The 20263-nt window shown below is 37.4% G+C and overlaps 1 protein-coding gene across 3 annotated transcripts in view; it reads left to right on the top strand.

Moving 5' to 3' along the window:
* Positions 1 to 20263, top strand: part of LOC107617354 — a 39653-nt gene that overhangs the window by 473 nt on the left and 18917 nt on the right. For 2 of the 3 annotated variants that reach the window (XR_002354501.1, XM_016319105.2), the window contains exons 2-6: positions 201 to 350; positions 14047 to 17147; positions 17252 to 17503; positions 17672 to 18358; positions 19060 to 19884. Coding sequence is in view for 2 of the 3 variants with exons in the window: in XM_016319105.2 (XP_016174591.1) it covers positions 14088 to 17147; positions 17252 to 17503; positions 17672 to 18358; positions 19060 to 19884 (4824 nt within the window). In the remaining variant the exon portion in view is untranslated. Of the gene's footprint in view, positions 1 to 200; positions 351 to 13421; positions 13548 to 14046; positions 17148 to 17251; positions 17504 to 17671; positions 18359 to 19059; positions 19885 to 20263 lie in introns of those variants that run through there. The other variant, XM_016319106.2, reaches the window with a different exon arrangement.

The following is a 20263-nucleotide window of genomic DNA, read 5'->3' as shown; positions in this document are numbered from 1 at the left end:
TAATATGTAAACAAAAAAATAAATTTTGTGTTGATCTTTCAACCGTTAAGTTAAAAACAATAATGTTTCGGAGTAAAAATACTGTTAATTATGTATAGCTTATTATGCTAAATATAAAGTTTTATAATTTTTTAGCAAAATTATATATATTTTTGTAAACACATACATTTCACCTTGTTAAGGATGAATCACTTTTGCAGCGGCAGAAGGTTCCAGAAAGGGGGGAAAATGTGAGTGGCAGAAGCATCTGGCTAGAAAAAATGTAGAAATTAATAGAGTTGTTGCTGCGCTGGAGAATAGGAGAGCTTGTTCCTCTTTCTAATAAGCTGCTTCTCTAATGGATTAAAAAGGTATATGGTCCAGTTACGTTGTTTGTTTAACATGTTTCAATAATCATATTTAATATTTCATATCACTTTATTTGGTTAACGAAATTGATCCATTTGTGTTGATAGATACCTTAAAAGCTTAATTATAAATTATTTTTCTATTTTACTTTATATATTAATTTTTTTTTAGATATTTTCTATTTCTATCATATTTATTCAGTTGGAAAAAAAAATGAAAACTATCATCACTGGGGCTTTATTTGGATATAGGGAAGAAAATAGAAAGAAAGAAAATAAGAGAAAAAAAATGAGAAGAGAGAAAATAAAAGAAAAAGTTGAGTTATTTGTGTGTTGTTTGGATGAATAGAAAATGGATGAAAAGAAAATAGAGAGAAAATTTTTTTTGGTTTGGATGAAAGGAAAAGAAAAATGAGAAGAGAGAAAATAGACGGAAAAGTAGAGTTATTTGTGTATTGTTTGGATGAAGAGAAAATGGATGGAAAGAAAATAGAGAAAAAAAATTTGTTTGGATGGAAAGAAAAATAAAAAGAAAGAAAATCATAATGGTATAAAATTACATTAATAATTTTATAATAAAATATTATAATTTTAAATATTTAATTTAAATTATTTATCTGATACATATATCATGTTTAAATATAAATTTCTATTATAATAATATATTAAAACTATTAAAGCCAAAAGGATAAATATGGAATTTTAATTATGTTTGTCCTTCTCCACCAATTTTTTTGGCAACATTGAGGAGAAAATTTTTACATGGGCCCTACATATCTTTTTTGGTTTTCCACTCAATTTCTTTTGTGATCTAAACAATAGAAAATTGAGTTTTCCATCCAATTTCTTCTCTTACATTTTCTTTCCTTCCGAATTCTTCTCATCCAAACACAGTGTACAAGTTATGGTATAATCGATACTACAACACCATCATGCTTATTCCTATCGATCACCATATCAAGTGAGATTTAAAGGTTCAAGCAGAACTTGATGTTATAAGATCGAATTCTTTTTTCACTATGAGAAATTTTCGTGGATCCTATCTATGCTATATTCTGATGAGCAGGATCGTCTGTATCAAGAAGCAAGTCCAGAACATACTTAATGACACTAGATAAAGAGAAAAGAAATAATACTAGCTAAGCTTTCAGAGAGAGAAAAGAGATTTAGAACATTTTGTGAGATAGGAAAGGATGAATATATTACAATGTTCGATACTAGTTGTTACAACTGAGATGAACCCCTCTTTTTATAGAGGTCTCTGATCGACAGTCATATTTTACAGAATTTAAATAAGCCTATTATACAATGCCAACTGGAAGATAAGGATAAGTCTTATCTCTTCCTGACTTAGCTAGATAAGTGACAGTGGTCACTTTATGTTAGTGCGCTTAATAATTATACATAGTGGGGACCCTTGCTTTAATAGACAGACGACTTAAAGTAGTCTTTTGGAAGGGTCCCATCACCGTTTGAGTAGGATGATGTGTCATCACAAGCTAAATTAACAGCTCTAAAATTTATATTTGAGTCCTGTAAGTAGATAAGTGGGTCTTCAGTGTTCTCCTCATTAGGATCTTGGGCATCTTGTAGATATGGGTCATATAGGTCTAAATATAGGCCTTCAGTGCTATTGGGTATCCCTACATCAATCCTGGTTGGGCTAGGTGGTAAGGCATATACTCTAGCACTTAGATCTTCAGAATTCAGATCTTCCTCAAGATTTCTGCTTGAAGTTGGGAGATGTCTGGATGTGCTCGGCTGATTAGAGAAGTTCTGCCTTGATCTCGAAGTGTAAAAAAAGTACTGTCCAAATTGATTAATTATTCCTGAGGTTATGAATCTGGACTAAAACTCTTGGAGTGTGGTTGGAACATCTGATCTGAATGAGAGCCCTTCAATTACATCTCTTTCTCCATATATTTCAGATTGCCAGAGTTGACAAAGATATTTGGCCAAGGCATTTAAGATTGACTTTTTATCTGTTGGCCATATGGTAGAATATCCAACAATATCGATTCTGTTCATGGTGTGCAGGCTACTATTTTTGTTAGTAAAGTAACTTCTCTGTAGGGTGACAAAATAATAGAATTTCTGTTTTGTCTGAGAAGATTTGTCCCACAGTTGATGTTGGTCAAGCATGTTGTATAACATTCCTCTCTATGCATCAAGTGGAGCATACATGGAGAATAATCGGACCAGATGGGATTGTGCATGAGTGCTATTACACAAGATATGGTATATAAGTAAGATTGAAACTATGATGGCACATATATATATAGAAGACAAATTCCAGATGTACCACATCATTTCTTCTGGTATAGGTCCTTGGATTATTGGTATAGTGCAGAAAGGTGTGTCCATGCTGAAGTACATTGGGTTTGGATGGATTTGGGTTATGACAAGAAGCTGGTGTAACTAGTAAAATAGGATTTGTCTGGCTAGGCTAGCTATTTGAAATTCTGTCTGTGGTCTTGCTTTGAGGGAAAAAAGGGCCACTCTTTCTTCTGTATGGGCTTCTGTGGAGCGGGCAATCAGAAAATGAAATAGTGTATGAAGGATTGTGTGTATTCATTGTGTAGATGTAAAGGACTAATTTTGGGATTAGTTCTTTGGTAGGTCTAGAAAGGAAATCAGCAAGAGCAGCACTTCATTTCAAAATACACTTAGGAGTTTCTTTTCTGGATGATTGTGATATCTCCTAGGAACTCTTAGTGTAGTACTCCCAAAAACTGAGGGGAAGTACTATTGATGATTTGAAGTCTTTCATACTCAGAAAGGTTGTTAACCTATTCACGGAGATTGCCAGTCATTCGATTTATGAAGCCTGCAAGGACTTGTCTGCTTGAAAGATTTGGATTAGCCATGTTGGTTTCAATTCAAATACCAAATTCATTTAGCCTTTTCTCTGTATCTTGAAGGTGGAATATCATCAAAGGTGAACTATTTGTTAGAAGTTTTTACTTCAGAAGATCCTGTTTGTGGAGGATTAACTGAAGTTGTTGGTTCATCTTTTTTAGAGATTATTTATTCCTCTTTTTTTTCTATTGGATTGACCATGGCTATTGTTGAAAGGTCTGGCACATAGTCTTCTTCAGACCATTCAGCATACTCAGCTAAATCTTCAGTGGTTTCTTCTGTAGATTCATCAGTGATTTCTCCAACATCTGATTGATCATTCAGAGTGAGAGCATTAATTGTCCGGCCTAGGATAGGTGATTCTTCTTTAATGCCCTTGTCTTTTGAAGGAGGATCAGTAGATGTACTTTCTCTGAAAAGATTTCTTGGTCTCCAGGGAGGGTGATGCTTGGGTTGGAAAGGTGGTTGTGGCTGGATTTGGGATGAATAATGTCGTATTTGGGGCAGATTTTTTGGTGTTGACTTGTCTAGCTAAATGATAAGTGGATTTGAAGATGGGTTCATAATTTGGAGTTTCAGGTGGTGAATATGTTGAAAAAAATAAGACAGGTGAATATGATGGATATGGTTTAGGATACATCCAATGCCTGAGGCACAGTCGTTCTGTCTCTATTCATTTCAATATGACTATGCTGGGATTTAACTTGGGCCAGTTCTTTGTATTTCTTGTGGAACTCCAGGCCAAAATACTTATTCTCAATATAGGCTTTGAGTTCTTGATCAAGCTGAAAAGCTTGTCTGGAAAGCTGGTCTCTGAGTTCAGCAATTTGTTCTGCTACAAAATCTATTTACGTAGAAAGTCCCTCTGTTTTTTCTACAAGAGCATAAAAAATGTGGTCTATACGGAATAATACTTTATTTTGGCTGACTATATTGTCCGTGTGCCAATTGAAGACTTCATCTTGAGGGGTGGTTGCTTGATGTCCGTGTGGAGTAATTCTCTGAGGAATTACATAAGGTCTTCTAGTGACCTTCTTTTCATTAGTCTGTGTCATTAGAGGTGAAAATTCTTCCTCATAAGGCCTGAGGGTTGCAATACACGAGATAGTTTCAACTGACTGATAATAATAATCAGTGAGACCTTTTTGGGATAGTTTATTCCTCTTGAACTTTGGGACTATATTTGCATCATCAGGGTGTTCATCTCTTTTGTAAGAGCAAGGAGCTTGTTCTGAATTTTTCTTTTTTTTTTCTTGTTCCTCCGATGTCTGTCATAATCATCATCATCTGTGTCACTCCATTGTTCAGCACATTCATAATCAGAGTCACACATAGAGGGATCAACATCCTAGATAAAATGGACATTAATATGAGAAACATAGATAGGTCTTCCGTTTTCGTAGAAATGCACTGGCGGATCATCTTGATCGTGAGTAGTTTGTACTCGAACTGGAGAGATCATATTAATCCTTCTAATAGATGATCCTCGTAGGGGAGTTTGTTTGACTACTCTTGATTTCTGGAAATCAGTGGTCACCGTTCTATCACTGTTGTGGATAATAGTTGGTGGAGCTATAGTATGAACATCAACCTATTCCTTGGGAAAGGCTTTCTTATAATCAGTAATCCATTCCAATGGAATAATAGAAGAAAGTTCTTCAGTGGTGATAATCCTTAGAATGTTTACAATTGCTGGTCCTCTGGCATTATCAGTGAACATGAATAATGCTTCTCCTATGGTGTTTGGGAGATTGAGATCAAGAGCATGGTCTTGAACTTTGTAGAAGACTTGGTGGTGTAAAGTAGCCTATTCAGCATTGGAGTCTTGGATTACTCCAACTAGCTATATTTGAATCTTCAGTCTATGAGGTATCGTTGGGTCTGATAACCTCATGGCAAAATTAGGAGTTATAGTAAGGATAATACTTCCGTTTGAAAGTGTAGTGACCAATGCTCCAATCAAGGCATATTGGTAATCCTTGAAAGTAGTATCCAAGAGAGCAACCTTGGTTATTACAGGAAGAGATCTTTTTCCATGAAGAGTTATAACAAGCCTAACTGCTCCTAGATGTAAATGGGTGTAGCCTTGAAGAACTTGAGACGTTGACCTATTGAAATTGGCGGTCAAGGAAGGCGTTACGGAGGAAGAGGAGGTCGTTTAGGGTGGAGGAGGAGACGAAAGAGGGGGGAAGGTAGAAAAAATGAAAGGGCGTGAGGGAGTTGGTGCAGGAGCCAGAGGTCGAGGCGGCGGAGGAGAGAGGTTGGTGATGGTGGCGTTGGGGTGGCGGAAGCTATCGACCCAAGAGTTGGAGAGGAATGCGTTTGGGTCGTCCTTAAAGAATGAGGTGCTGGGATCCGGTGGATGCCAGTGTGGCGGAGAAAATGAAAGGGTGCGGTAGTGATGGTGCAAGTACAGGGAAGGAATTACAATGGGCAGTGTTCGCAAGAAATTTGTGAAGATTTAGAATTTGGAAGAAGAGTAGGTGGTAGAGTTGAGGTTGAAGATAAATGATGTAGGTAATTTTGAAATTTTATTAAAAAGTCAATAAAAAATTAGGATGGTTTGGATACTTTTATCACACAGAATTCATTTTTTATGGGTATAACGTTAACTTTTTTTGTTTAATGGGTACTTTTATTTGCGTTAAAAAAATTCATTAGGATTTTTTTATTTCATTCATCTCCGCGTGAATTCTAAAGCAATGCAATTTGAGTAATTTCCAAAAGTAAATCGATCTTCAGTTCGGTCCAACTGACCAATTTTCGGTTAGTTTTTTAGTCTGTTATTAGTTCTGTTGTTGGCCAATTTTCTCAATGATTCGAACCATCTTCTCTATCAGTCCTCGATTTATCAATCGGTTATTAGGCTTGCTAGAATATATTATGATCAATTTAGCATATATAAATCTTTATTATAGGATATTATATCTTTATTATTTCGATTCTTTTAACATCTATAAATTATCTTCTATATTGTATTATTGCATACAATTTGAATAGACACAAATCATTTCTCTATTGTTCTCTTTTATCCTTTTTAAAATAGTATCAGAGCTATTGTATTCTCCTTGAAGATGAAATATTGTTTTTCTTATGAATTACCATATTTTTTTCAACTTTTTTATGTCATTTTTCTTTGTTTTTTTTTGTCATTTTTAAATTTTTTTTTACCTCACCAATTAGTTTATCCTCTCTGTCTTGTGATTTTTCGAGTCTAATAAATCAAACACTATTGTCATCCAGTATTTATCTATTCTCATGAAAAAATCAAATATTTTTCATCACCTTTCGACATTTCCCATCCTTCGGCATTTTACCATCTCTTTGGAGTTTGCCACTCTTTTGATAATTTTCGGATAATTTGCTATTTTTTTGATAGTTTATTATTCTTGCGACACTTTTTTATGACAGTTTTGTCTGCAATTTTTTTTATAGCAGTTTCAACTGTATTTTCTTTCAGCAATTCATTTTTTCCTAATAGTTCTGTTTCGTGAGTTTATATAAATTTTTTTGTTTTATTGTTTTAAAGAATAAATGACCATTTGTACCCATGAGAGTTCAGAACGTTGCCATTTGTACCCATTGTAGATGGAAACTGACTTTGTAACCATGAGAGATGAGCGCCGTGTGACAAAAGTAGTCTGGCTTGGGTTGGCATTTACTTCGGGTTTGTAGGACCCTACGTGGCTCTCCGAACCTCCCAAAGCCCATTCTACGTGGATCTGAACGTTTCTATATGAAGGTAATGCTTGAAATGAAAATCCTAGCTCATCTTCTTCCCTAATTCGAATCATACCCCCAAAATGAAATATTGGTGAAATTCAAGCGCACCCAGAGATAACTCATAACCCCAGCAATGTCACCACACAGATTTAACTCTGATGCAAATTTTGGAAGTCGTAGCAGTTCTTCAAGTTCGAAGAAGATGAAGGAGAAGAAGCTCGACGGCAAATGTTTCTGTGGGAGGGATGTTGTGTTGATGGAGTCTGGAACGATTACGAACCCTAACAGATGGTTCATCAGATGTCCTCTATGGGCGGTAAGGGCCAGATGCTGTTGTTGTTGAGGTGAGACAATTAGTTGTGAGTTTTAGTTGACAATGTGGAGCTTTTTTTTTGTTTTCTCAGACAAGAGATTGTAGATACTTTGTTTGGGTGGATGAACTAGAACAAGGGTGGGAGGGCATGGCAAGATGTTTAGCCAAGAAAAAGTTCGAACATTGTTATGCAACGCCTGATGATGGATTGACTCTCACTGCAGGAGAAAAATCAGCAAGCATCCTCAATGATGGCTAGGAAGATGGACAAATTTAGGGTTGAAATTAGGGGTGAAATTAGGGGAATTAGAGTGTTGATTACAACCGTTGCACTAGGGGTAGCGTTTTGTTTGTTTTGTGAGTTGTATTTGGTGATGAAATCATAAGACTTGTAAAATTGGAGATCTTTGTTTGTGGTAGTTAAATTTTCGAATGATATTGGCATGATATGGATTGTTTCTAATCTATACTGGTTTGCTTTACATGTGATACATTGATGTAGATACACAGGGTTTGAACTTGTTGCTGCAATTTGAAATGATTCTGATAACGTTTAAAAGTAGACATTGCTGTTGAAAATGGACATGAATCTCTATCTTTTCTCCTTAAGGATAAAAAAATAAGCTAGAAATTAGTAAGCTGATGGTTTTGCTTTTCAATATATGAATTCGAACCAAATTGGATGAACAAAATGCTGTAACAATAGTGAAATAAAAAAAAGGCAAAAGAAGGCAAGTATATAAATGCTGTAACAAGACTTTGTTCCTTATATATATATATATATATATATATATATATATACATATATATATATAGATGCTGTAGGTTCCAAACATTATGAAATAAGACAAAGAAGCCAAGTACTGGTAGCTGAAATTACACCCTCAAAAAAAGCATTACTAAGTCATATCTAAGCAAAAGCATGAAAATGCATAACAAAACACAAGACTTATGTATCTCACTGGTGTAAACTACAAATAACAAAAAGCAACCATAACTAGTCTACGACATTGGGGTCGAGTTACTGCTTCCGCTTGATATACCATTTTTTCCTCCGCTTGATCCACGTATCCTGCCTCGACCTCTACCTTGACCTCTCCTTGTATCAGATGTGCCTCGACCTCTAGCAGTTAGAGTCACAACTCCAGGTGTGGGCATGAACTGCATGAATCGGGTCCTGGTTCCTGCACTAGCACCTTGCAGTGGATGAGGTGTAGTTTGAGAGTTGTGTGTGGATGGAGTTGTGGCTGGCTGGTTGGCAGGTGGTGTCATTGGATGCTGTCTTTGTCCGGTCGGAGGCGGTCGTTTAACACTTCTCCTTCTATCTTATTTTCTGGTTATTACATTGTTTGTTGGTGCTTGTGGTCGTGCAGTTGGTGGGAGAGGCATTGGATGAGGCTGCTGTAATCCAAAGAACAATGCAGTCATTATCACACAAGGTTTACAAGGCAGCTTAGTGAAATGATTAAAACAATGCGCTTACTTGCGAAGTGTGGGCTGTTGCGGTTCTGTTTCCCTCTTCAGTGGCCTCTTGTTCAGCCTCTGCAGCTTCTAATGTCTCCTCATAGTACATTTTAGCCAGCATATCCTCATCCTCATCATTTGCTGGTGGTTGCGGTGCAGAACTCCCTTCACCCATAGCTTCCTTCCACTTTTTACAACTTCTCTTATTGTGACCAGCCTAATGAAACAAGTATTAGTGGTAAAGTCAACTAAAAATCACATGAATCAATAATTATAGAATTTATAGAATTAGATTACAAATTGGTTTACCATACCTGGAGGCAGTACTTGCAGATAATAGTCCCAATCCTCCTCGTTGTTCTATGATGGTCACTCTTCTCTTTAGGGCCATCATTTCTTTTGTCTCTCTTGAGTGTAGGTTGTCCGATTGGTTTTCTATACCGTGGTGGCAGAATGGGGAGGGTTTCAAGGTGCTCCCAGTACTCCTGGCTTGGAACTGGACGCATGGAAGTCCGATAGGCTGCGTTGTATGCACCCATGGTGAGCTAGTTGTGTGCATATTCTTCGGGCCTTCTATTCTGGTAAGCCAAAGCAGCACAGGCATGTCTACATGGTAGCCCTGTGATTTGCCAAAGTCGACAGCTGCATGTACCTTTGCCAAGATCCACACTTACCTTCATTGGCAGACATTGCACCTCATACACGTTCCCTGCGTCATCTCCAGTAGGCAGAGGCTTCCATTTGTTGCTCTCTCGCTTCTCCCTTTCTAATATGCTCTGTTGGGTTGGAGCTAACCTTCCGGTGTACCTAACCAAAGCTTTTTTGTTCCTAGCCATAATCCTCATTACGTAGCACCTCACTTCCTCCAACATCGTAATTATCGATTTACCCCTCATCTTCTTCACCTTGGCATTAAACACCTCGCAATTGTTGTTGGTGTAGTTGTCCAACTTAGGGTATTCACTGAAATGAGCTCTGCTCCATTGTTTAGGGCTTATCTTATCCAGGTACTCCCAAGGCCCAACATTGATCCTTTTTAGTCTCTCCATGGCAGCATTGAAGTCTTGTGTTGTGGTTGCCTTGGCACAAGACCACATGCACATTTTCAGCTGCAAGTCACTCTATTTCTTGCAAAAGTTTTACTATATATGCATTGCACAGAATCTGTGGTTGGCATTTGGGTAAATTTCTTGTACGACCGGTATTAGCCCCTATAGGTATGCATGTAAGTAAATAGCTATCAGAAATCCATCAATCCAGAAACATAATTCAATATTTAGCTAACCCAGATTCCACCATGCCAATATCAGTCCCATTACAAAACAGAATTGACTATTTAGCTAAACCAGATTCCAATAATAAAGTATCAGTCTCATTCCAAAACATAATTAAATATAGCTAAACCAGATTCCAGCATTTCAATATCAGTCTCATTCCAAAACAGAATTCAATAATAAGCTAGTAATGAGTAAGTAATGAGCTTTTAATGAAATTCTAAAACAGACCTGAACAAGTCCATATATGAAATCTCAAGACAACCCAAAATTTTAACCAAATTAAGACCTAACATCAAAGTTCCTAAACACATGAATCAGACATACATCATTATAACATGTTTAAATGAGACAGTAAATGTATAAACTTGCCCTAACAGACTTAACAAGTAAATATGCACAAGTACCTTCTGCATATCTGACATGAAGTTAAACCCATTAGCTTGAAAATGTCCCACATCTGCCTGGAGTATCTCCAAAAACCACTTCCAACTTTCTTTGTTCTCTGATTCAACAACTGCGTAGGCAATAGGATAGATATGATTATTTGCGTCCTGTCCTATTGCTGTCAGTAACTGCCCCCCATAATATCCTCATATGAATGTCCCATCCAACCCTATAAAAGGTCTACATCCACCCACAAACCCCTTCTTGCACGCATCAAAGCAAACATAGATCCTCAGAAAAATAGGATTCGAATCAGGCATGTGATTCGTGTGGATCGTTACTGTTGACCCTGGATTAGTCTTCAGTATCTCGTTAGCATAATCACGAAGTCGTGCATACTGTGCAATCTCAGAACCCTCAATCCTCTCCTTTGCTTTCTTCATAGATCTATAAATTTTCCTTTCATTGATTAGTACATCATACTTGGATCTGAAGTATTGGTCAGCCTCCCTCACTGTCAAGTTTGGCTGCACTCGTATCCTCTCCTCTAACTCATCTATGACCCATTTTCCATCTGCTGACTTACAGTAATTATCCCTGCTGTAGGTATGTTCATTTACGAATGTCTTTACCTGATAACTTACTGGAAATGTTCTCTTGGCACAGTATATTTGCCAAGGACAGTCCTCATCATAGCATATAGCCTTCAATCTTGTAGAATCACAACGAGCAAAGAATATGCTCCTTCCAATATTGATATTAAACTTTCGGACAGCCTTCCTGAAGTGGCTTAGAGTTTCAAACTCCATCCCAACCTCCAACCGCACCTGGCCCACTGGGGCATCAGCATTGCTCTGAGGAAAAATAGGCGTTTGGTCAGTATCCTCGTCACTTGCTATGCTATGCAATTCCTCTAATTCATAGCAATGATGTCCAGGATTTTCATAAGAGAAATCATCCTCATCAACGGGGACGTAGAAGGTTGGAGGCTTGTCCGGATCGGGGTTTGGGATGAAAGACTGGCCTGTAGGGGGGCCTCTTTGTTGATCTCCTCTTATTCACCTTTGGCCTTCCCTCAACCTCATCTAAAGGATTGCTCTGATCATTCTGGGGAGTCCTATTGGTCTCAGAGGGTGGGACTGTCTGAGGGATTAATTGTGAAAGTGGATTCCCATACGGATGTGGGGTGTATTGGGTTAGTTGTTTTGGTTCAAGAGGTGCAGAGACATTGGGATCAGAAGAAGGGACTGAGTCTGAACAAGCAGTGTGTGTTGGTAGCTGATCTTCTTGAATAGGTGGCTGGGTAGGTTGGGACTGAGTTGATGGTGGTTTATCTGGTATGACAGGTGTTGGGGGAGGCTGAGAAACCTGTCCTTCCTCATCAGATCCTGAAAGTAGTGGCTCTGCTGTCTCCTGGGCCATACTGATATTGTCCTCGTTTTGAGCCTCAAAACCAGCTTGTTTATGTGCTTCATAGGCCTCTTCCCTGCTCTGGGCCTCACTCCTTTTTCGGTCCTCCATCCTAACTTGCACGTTACGTACAATTTCAGCATCATCCTCATCTTCCACTACTATCAATATTCTTTTTGGACTCTTTTTCGGAGTTGGAACCCTTTTAGCACATTGCTTTACTCTCATCTTTGATGGAGTCATATTGTTCTCCTCAACTAACACGGGCTCATCCACTGTATGCTCTGTATATACATTTATTCTGTTACTGTTCTTCACAACTGCCTCATACATTCTAACTATATCCATGTCAACTCTTAGGTCCCTCAACCCATCATCAAGCTCCTTCCCAGGTTCCAGCCAGAAAAAATTAGTAACAGATGCATATCCTATGTCCTTCAGCAAATCAGATACAAAAAAACCATTCAAGGTATCAACATTAACCCCTCTCTATCTCTGTGACTTCACCACCAATATAACTAACCTTCCCACACGGCCCTTTCTCAAACCGTCCTCTGTGATTAATACACAGTGTTATATGGATGGTGGCCATTCCTGAAAGTGAAATAAACCAACACATTATAAGAAAACAGTTCATGTTACTACACCTAACACAAACCCTAAATCAACTAATTTAGCAATTCTCAAACATGATTTGATATGGTAATGTAATCTGTCTAACTAGTCTCAATGACATTTGAAATTAATTAACATTGGCAACGACATACCTCAGCTCTCTGCCGACCAAAGGGAGTGACCTCTACACCTTCGAGGACGAAATCACTAGGTTCGAGCTCTGCTACCTATTCCTTGCACGATCCTCTTTCACGTTCTCGTACTGATGGCTTGCTACTGCTCTGAATGCCTTTTCCAACTTGGGAATGACAGCGTTGAAAGCCGTAGCTTCAGGGTGATGGGTTGGGAGTGTTCCAGACGTCTTCTCCGACTTGGAAACAAAACGACAATCTCTGCTAGGGCATGAGCAGAGCTTCTCGCGAAATTTTCTTCAATCTCCCAGTCCTTAATAAAAAAATTGTTTAATTCCACGTAGATTGGGCTTTGGGAAGTTCGGAGATCCACGTAGGGTCCTACAAATCGAAGCAAGTGCCAACCCAAGCCAGGTTACTTTTGTCACACGAAACTCATTTCTCATAATTATAAAGTCAGTCAGTTTCCATCTACGATGAATACAAATGTCAGCTTTTTGAATTATCATAGATACAAATAGTCATTTATTCTTGTTTTAAATAAGTTTCAAGTTCGAGTGACATTTTGAGCTTGAGACTTGAGTTTGAAGGGGACATGACCATGAAAACCCCTACTTTCTGTATAAAATTCAGTCCACTCCACTCCACTCCGTTTCCAAACATTTCCACATCTTTTTCACCATGTCGGCCTCTGCCATCAGTTTCGCCATCTCATTTAACACACTTCCTGCGCTTGGTCCTTTCCGCACCGGATCCCCTCCATTCCTCGCTTTGCTTTCGGTTCGTAAAGTGCTTGACATGGACCCTTGTTCGCATCTTCATTCACAGCATGCTCATTCGCTGTATTCTGCTTCTTTCTCTCAAGCATTTTTTCGAACACATTGTCTGCACTTTGCTTTCCTTCATCTTCTTCCTCAGTTCATCTCGCTTCGTGCGCAACGCATTCCCTATGATGTTGTTTGTGCACTTGATTATCCTGGTGGTTGATTGACACCGTGTTGGGCTCCTGGTTCCTGGTTAGGTGGTAAGGGAACTGGCTACATGCTTTGTTTTCGAGCTTTTATATTGGAAATCAATGTATTTAGACGTAATTCAGAAGTTTATATAAAAACTAACATAATTAAGAAGTTTAGAAATAATTGTTTTAAGTTTGTAATAAGGATAGAAATATAAACTTGATTGGTCGAGTGCTTCACTCACTCATCTGGTCCAAAAATTGTGGAGTTCGAATTTTGTGCATTTAGCATCACATTGGCCAAACCCTTAAATAGAATTTAGATCCACATTGGATTAGTTTGGCCTGCCGGACTAGGAGATACTATAAGAAATTAAAAGAAAAATGTAAACATAATGCACAAACAATCCATTTTTCCTTCTATTCTCTATTTTGTAGTTCCAAACATGAGGAGGGAAAGGGAAACTCATTGCTTCTCTTCCCTTTTTTTCCCTTTCCCTCCAAACTCGCATGCAAGGCCTAGTTGTTGTTTCTTAAGGTATTTATTTCCAATGTATATAAATTGCAGGGAAGGAGATGTGATTGTCATCTAGAAAATCTACCGTAAACATGGAGGCTTATGCATCTAAAATTGTAGAGAGAGTCACAGATTTTATACTGGATGTGAGTATTCGACATCTTAGTTACATTATCTGTTACAAGGGCAACCTTGATGAACTAAATAGCAGCATTGTTGCTCTTGAGGGAGAAAGAGATAATGTGAAACATGATGTTGATGATGCTGAAAATAATGTAAAAGGAATTGAATCTAATGTGAGAGCCTGGTTTGACAAGGTGGAGAAAAAGATAGAAGATTGCACGGAGTTTCAGGCTGATGATGCTCACAAAAAGACAGGGTGTTCTAGGGGTATTCTTCCTTTCTTGTGGTATAGACATAAACTGGGAAGGAAAGCTAGGAAAATGACGATGGATATCAAGTTGCTGAAGGATGAAAAGTTTACCAAAGTTTCTTATCGGCAGCATCCAAGCTCTGCAGATATTGCTTTGTCTAATGCTGGCTATGAGGAATTTGAATCTAGAAAAGATATAATGAAAAAGATAATGGTAAAACTTGAAGATTCTACTGTGAGGATGATTGGAGTGCATGGGCCAGGTGGTGTTGGCAAGACCACTTTAGTTAAAGAAATTGCTAAGGAGGCTAGAGATAGAAAGTTGTTTAGTGTGGTGGTTATAGTAAGCATAACAAAAAATCCAAATCGACAAAAAGTTCAAGAAGAAATTGCATACAATTTGGGATTGACTTTTGAAGGGGAAGGTGAGATTGGGAGAGCAGATCGTTTAAGGAGAAGATTGATGCAAGAGAAGGAGAACACCCTTGTGATACTTGATGATCTTTGGGATGGATTAGACTTGAATATGTTAGGGATACCATTTGATGATGATGATTTAGGCCACGTGACTATGAAAGATAGGTTGGACTTTGGCTGCCAAATGACCCAGGTGGAAAAACCATCTAGTCATTATGATGGTAACAAGTTGTTGGATTCAGGAAGTACATCAGGGACCTTACCCAATGAGGTGTGTTTGAGACAGGAGAGTGGCAAAAGTGAAAAGGGTTTCAGCTACAAAATGGTGAAAGATGAAAATTTTTCTGGTGTCTATAGAGGGTGCAAAATTTTGCTTACTTCAAGAATTAAAGAGGTACTTTCTGGTAAAATGAATGTTAAGGAAAATTCAATTTTCCCTGTGATGGAGTTGAAAGACGAGGAAGCTGTGAAATTATTTAAGGCAGCAGCTGAAATAGATGAAGATTCCAAGTTTGAACCAGAAATTGTTAAGAAGCATTGTGGAGGGTTACCTATGGCAATACTTACTGTTGGAAAGGCACTGAAGAATAAAAGCAAGTTAGTGTGGGACGAGGTCCTAGAAAAACTCAACAAGCAGGAACTAATGGGAGTGCAAAAATCTATGGAGATTTCTGTGAAGATGAGTTACGACCATCTAGAAAGTGAAGAGCTCAAGTCCATTTTCTTACTTTGTGCGCAAATGGGTCACCAACCATTAATTGTGGACCTGGTGAAGTATTCCTTTGGTTTGGGTATACTTAAAGGTGTCCATACACTAAAAGATGCTCGTGAAAGAATACGTACATCAATCCAGAAGCTGAAAGATTCAAGTCTGATGCTGGAAGAAAATTCTAGTGATCATTTCAATATGCATGATATGGTTCGGGATGCTGCTCTGTCTATAGCACAAAAGGAACATAATGTATTTACCTTGAGAAATGACAAGCTAGATGATTGGCCCAGCGAACTTGAGAGGTGCACTGTTATTTCTATATACAAAAGTGATATCGTTGATGAGCTCCCTGAAGTTATAAATTGTCCTCAGCTTAGGGTCTTCCATATTGACGGTGATGATCTTCCTTTGGATATACATGACAAGTTTTTTGAAGGAATGAAGAAACTCAGGGTGTTAATATTGACTGGAATTCATCTATCAAGCCTACCATCTTCAATTGAATGCTTATCAAACCTCAGAATGCTTTGTTTGGAGAGATGTGTTCTAGGTGACTTGTCCATCATAAGATATCTGAAAAAGTTAAGAATTCTCAGCCTTTCAGGATCCAAAATTAAAGCTTGGCCGGGTGATTTAGAGGGCTTGAGTAAGCTACATTTGTTGAACATTAGCGACTGTACCATAGCCAATTCAATTCCACCTAAATTTATATCAAGCTTGACTTGTTTGGAAGAGTTGTATATGAGAAAGAGCTTGATTAATATGGAAGTGGAAGGAGAGACAAATCAAAGTCAAGTTTCAATTCTTTCTGAGCTGAAGCAGTTGCATCAATTGAAACTTGTAGATATGTGCCTCCCAAGTGCTGAAGTTTTGCCACCGGATGTGTTCTTTGACAAGCTAGATGATTACAAGATTGTGATAGGAGATTTCAAGATGCTTTCAATCAGTGATTTCAAGATGCCAAACAAGTATGAAGCTTCAAGAACTTTGGCGCTCCAGTTAAGATCTGGCAAAAACATTCACACCCTCAAAGGAATAAAAATGCTGTTTAAGAGAGTGGAGAATCTGCTATTGGGAGAGCTGAATGGAGTTCAAAATGTTTTCTATGAGCTGAGTTTGGATGGATTCCCAAACCTTAAACACTTGTCCATCATAAATAACTCTGGCATTGAATATATTGTGAACTCAATGGAAATGTCACACCCTCATATAGTTTTTCCCAATCTAGAATCTCTCAACCTCTTCAACTTGATGAACATAAAGGAGATATGTTGCAGTCCTGTTAGAGGTGCCTCGTTCTCCCAATTAAAGACCATCAAGGTCAAGATGTGCACTCAACTGAAGAATATATTCTCCTTTTACATTGTTAAATTTCTTACTAGTCTGAAAACAATTGATATCTCTAAATGTGATTACTTGGAGGAGATTGTTCTTGAGGAAAGAGAAGTGTCTGATAAGGTTGAGTTTCATAAGTTATGCTCTTTGACACTGCAAGAGTTGCCGTCATTTATTGGTTTCTACACCAATAGCAAGATGATCTCCATGCCTCAGTTGATGGACAGGGAAGAAAGAAGAACTGATCACGTAGAAAGTGTCAACTTACAGGATGAGCAGTGTGTCAGGACTTCATTTTCTCTCTTTGGTGAAAAGGTATGATATTACTTAAAATAGGACCTTCCTTAGCTTACATTAATTTATGATTGAAGTTTTTATAAGCTGGTGCAAATATAGTAACTTTGCACGTATTCTTGCAGGTTGAAATCCCAAACTTGGAGAGCTTGAAGGTTTCATCAATTGACATCGATTATATATGGAGTGACCAAATTTCATGTTTCCGCTTTGAGAACTTAATAAAATTAACTGTGGAAGTTTGTTGTAACTTGACCTATTTATGTTCACTGTCTGTTGCTAAAAGTTTGAACAAACTGAAAGGTCTTTTTGTAAGTGGGTGCCGGAAGATGGAAAAGTTATTCATCACTGAAGGAAACACTGATGACTATTCAGAGGTGAGTTACTGTACAACTCTGTAATTGACTTCTAATATCATGTACATATGTTTTATAATCCTCTGATCATTTTTCTTATCATTTTATGCATTTACACAACACCCCATGTGCACAAGTTCATCGCTTTGGTATCTGATTTCATTATCTGTTGGCCTTGTAATGAAACAGGATCACATCTTTCCTAAGTTGGAAGAAATCCATCTCACTAATATGGGGATGTTAAAGGACATATGGCCAGTTAAAGTCCATGCCGGTTCCTTTCCTAAACTCATTTCTGTGCATATTGATGGGTGCAAAAAGCTTGGAAAGATTTTTCCTAGTCACATGGAAGGTTGCTATCAGAGTTTAGACAGCTTGAAAGTTATCAATTGTGAGGCAGTGGAAGTTATTTTTGAATGTCCTTTAAAAAAGGATGCATCTCTAGCTGACATGAAATTGCAACTTATTCTCTTACAAAGTCTCCCAAATCTGAACAAAGTTTGGAGCAGAGATCCAGAAGGTGTTGTTGACTTCAAAAGTTTGCGAAGTATAAAGGTTTCTAATTGTAAAAAATTGAGCAATGTCTTGCCTGCTTCTATAGCCAAAGGTCTTAAAAAACTTGAAGAATTATCGATAAAGTCATGTGGTGAAGTGGAGGAAATTGTTGATGCAGGATCAGAAACAAACAATGAACAATTGGAGTTTCCAGAAGTAACCTCCATGGAATTATGTTATCTACGTAACATTAGGCATTTCTATAACGGGAGACAAAGCATAGAATGCCCAAAACTGAAGCGGTTGGTTGTAAATAATTGTGTGAAGCTGAGAGCATTCACAACTGATGAAGAAGGAATACCGGTTTTCTCAGCAGAAAAGGTACAGATGCTCGTAAACTACGTCTTTCTTGTCTTATAAGAATCTTGTCAAGAATCAGTTAATGTAATCAGTATCGTAATTGGTACACCAATTTTCTAGATGGCATTATAATACAAGGGGAATCAAGTTTTAGTGATTGAAAATTTTAATTATACTATTGGTGAATCTGCCCTAAGGGAAATATGGAAAATTATGTGTTAATAAATAATAATCGGGAATTTCAGTTATTTTACTCTTGAATATGATGAAAAGATTATTCATATATTATTAGTTATCATGTTACATGCATTCCATTTACTGGAACTGCAACTGAGATCCCCAATTTTATTACGCACTGATTTCCTAAAATCCAATATATGGATCAAAGAAACATTGCAAATGACTTGTAGTTCTGCAGTGTATATATTTTAATGTTAAATTTAAGATACTATTAGTGGACCAACATTTTACATAGTTAGCTAATAATTTATTCCCAAAATATTAATATTTGGTCTGCTGTAATAATGATCACAAACTTCAATTTGAGAAATTCTCAGTTCTTGGAACATGGAAACGTTTTGACATATACAAATATACAATTGATTTGAACATGTGAACAAATCACAAGGGAAGCCTTCTAAGCATTTATCTCTTGATAGTATAGAATTATAATTTTGAATAGGTTGTATATATAATATATATGAATGTTCATTCATCACTAGGTAATCTCTAACTTGGAGTATATGGATATTGACTCAAAAGAAGCAAAGTGGTTGAAGTGCAACATACGGAAGTACCATATGCATTGCTTGAAACAGCTTTGCTTGCGGTCACTGCCAAATGTTGAGATTCTCTACTGGTTTCTGCATCGAATTCCTAATCTAGAAAGATTGGAATTGAGTTACCCTCATGATGACATTCAAGAGTTAGTGCCAAGTGGAAATACAGCACTTCAGGAAAGGTTGGGAACGGTACTACAGCTTAAGGAACTGGTTGTCACCTCATCAAACATCAAAGATATTGGATTTGAAAGGGACCCAGTTCTTCAGAGAGTAGAGCGCTTGGTCCTATTTTACTGCAGAAAATTAATCAACTTGGTGAAACCCTCACTGTCCTTAACTCACTTGACATACTTGGAAATACATTGTTGTTCTGAATTGAAAAGCTTAATGTCATCTTCAACTGCAAAGAGCTTGGTTCAACTCACAACAATGAAGATAAGCGATTGTAAATTGAAGGAAATAGTCACCAATGAGGGAAATGGCATAGAGACACAGGTGAATATTGTATTTGGCAAGTTGATAACAATAGAATTTAGGTCACTGAAAAAACTCACAAGTTTTTGTAGCTGTAAGAACTGTGAGTTTTCATTCCCATCGTTGGAGAAACTGATTTTGAGAAATTGCCCAAAGATGACAACGTTCACAGAGAGTGACATAAAAGCACCAAAGCTACAAAATGTACTTTCCGTTGATGAAAGAGAGGAGGAGATATGGTATTGGGAAGGTGATTTGAATGCCACAATTAAAAAGGCCTTTGCTGAAAAGGTATGCATCATTCCTTAGATACTCATTTCCATGTTTTATGAAGCTATCTTCTCAAATCCCCCCGCCTTCTAAGAATGGTATATGATCCGAAGACAATGATAACAATAATCTTTTTTCCCATTGAGATTAGATACATGCAAATTATGATTGTAGAAGATTTTAAGTATACATTAAAGAACTTCTCTTTTACATGAATGATTTTACATACAAAGTAGTTAACCCCCTAATCACAAGTGAAGAGATATACCAACATGGAAGAAAAAAAGAATATACTATTCAACATTTTTTTTTTAATTTAAAATCACATTGATAATAAAAAAATCTTTTATTAAAAATAAAATTTTTGGAAGTACTGCATGTTCTTCTTAAAGAATTATGT

Source organism: Arachis ipaensis, chromosome B09 (assembly GCF_000816755.2).
Source record: "Arachis ipaensis cultivar K30076 chromosome B09, Araip1.1, whole genome shotgun sequence".
Classification (NCBI taxonomy): Eukaryota; Viridiplantae; Streptophyta; class Magnoliopsida; order Fabales; family Fabaceae; genus Arachis; species Arachis ipaensis.
The sequence above is the reverse complement of the archived record's forward strand: the minus strand, read 5'-3'. Positions and strand labels throughout refer to the sequence as shown.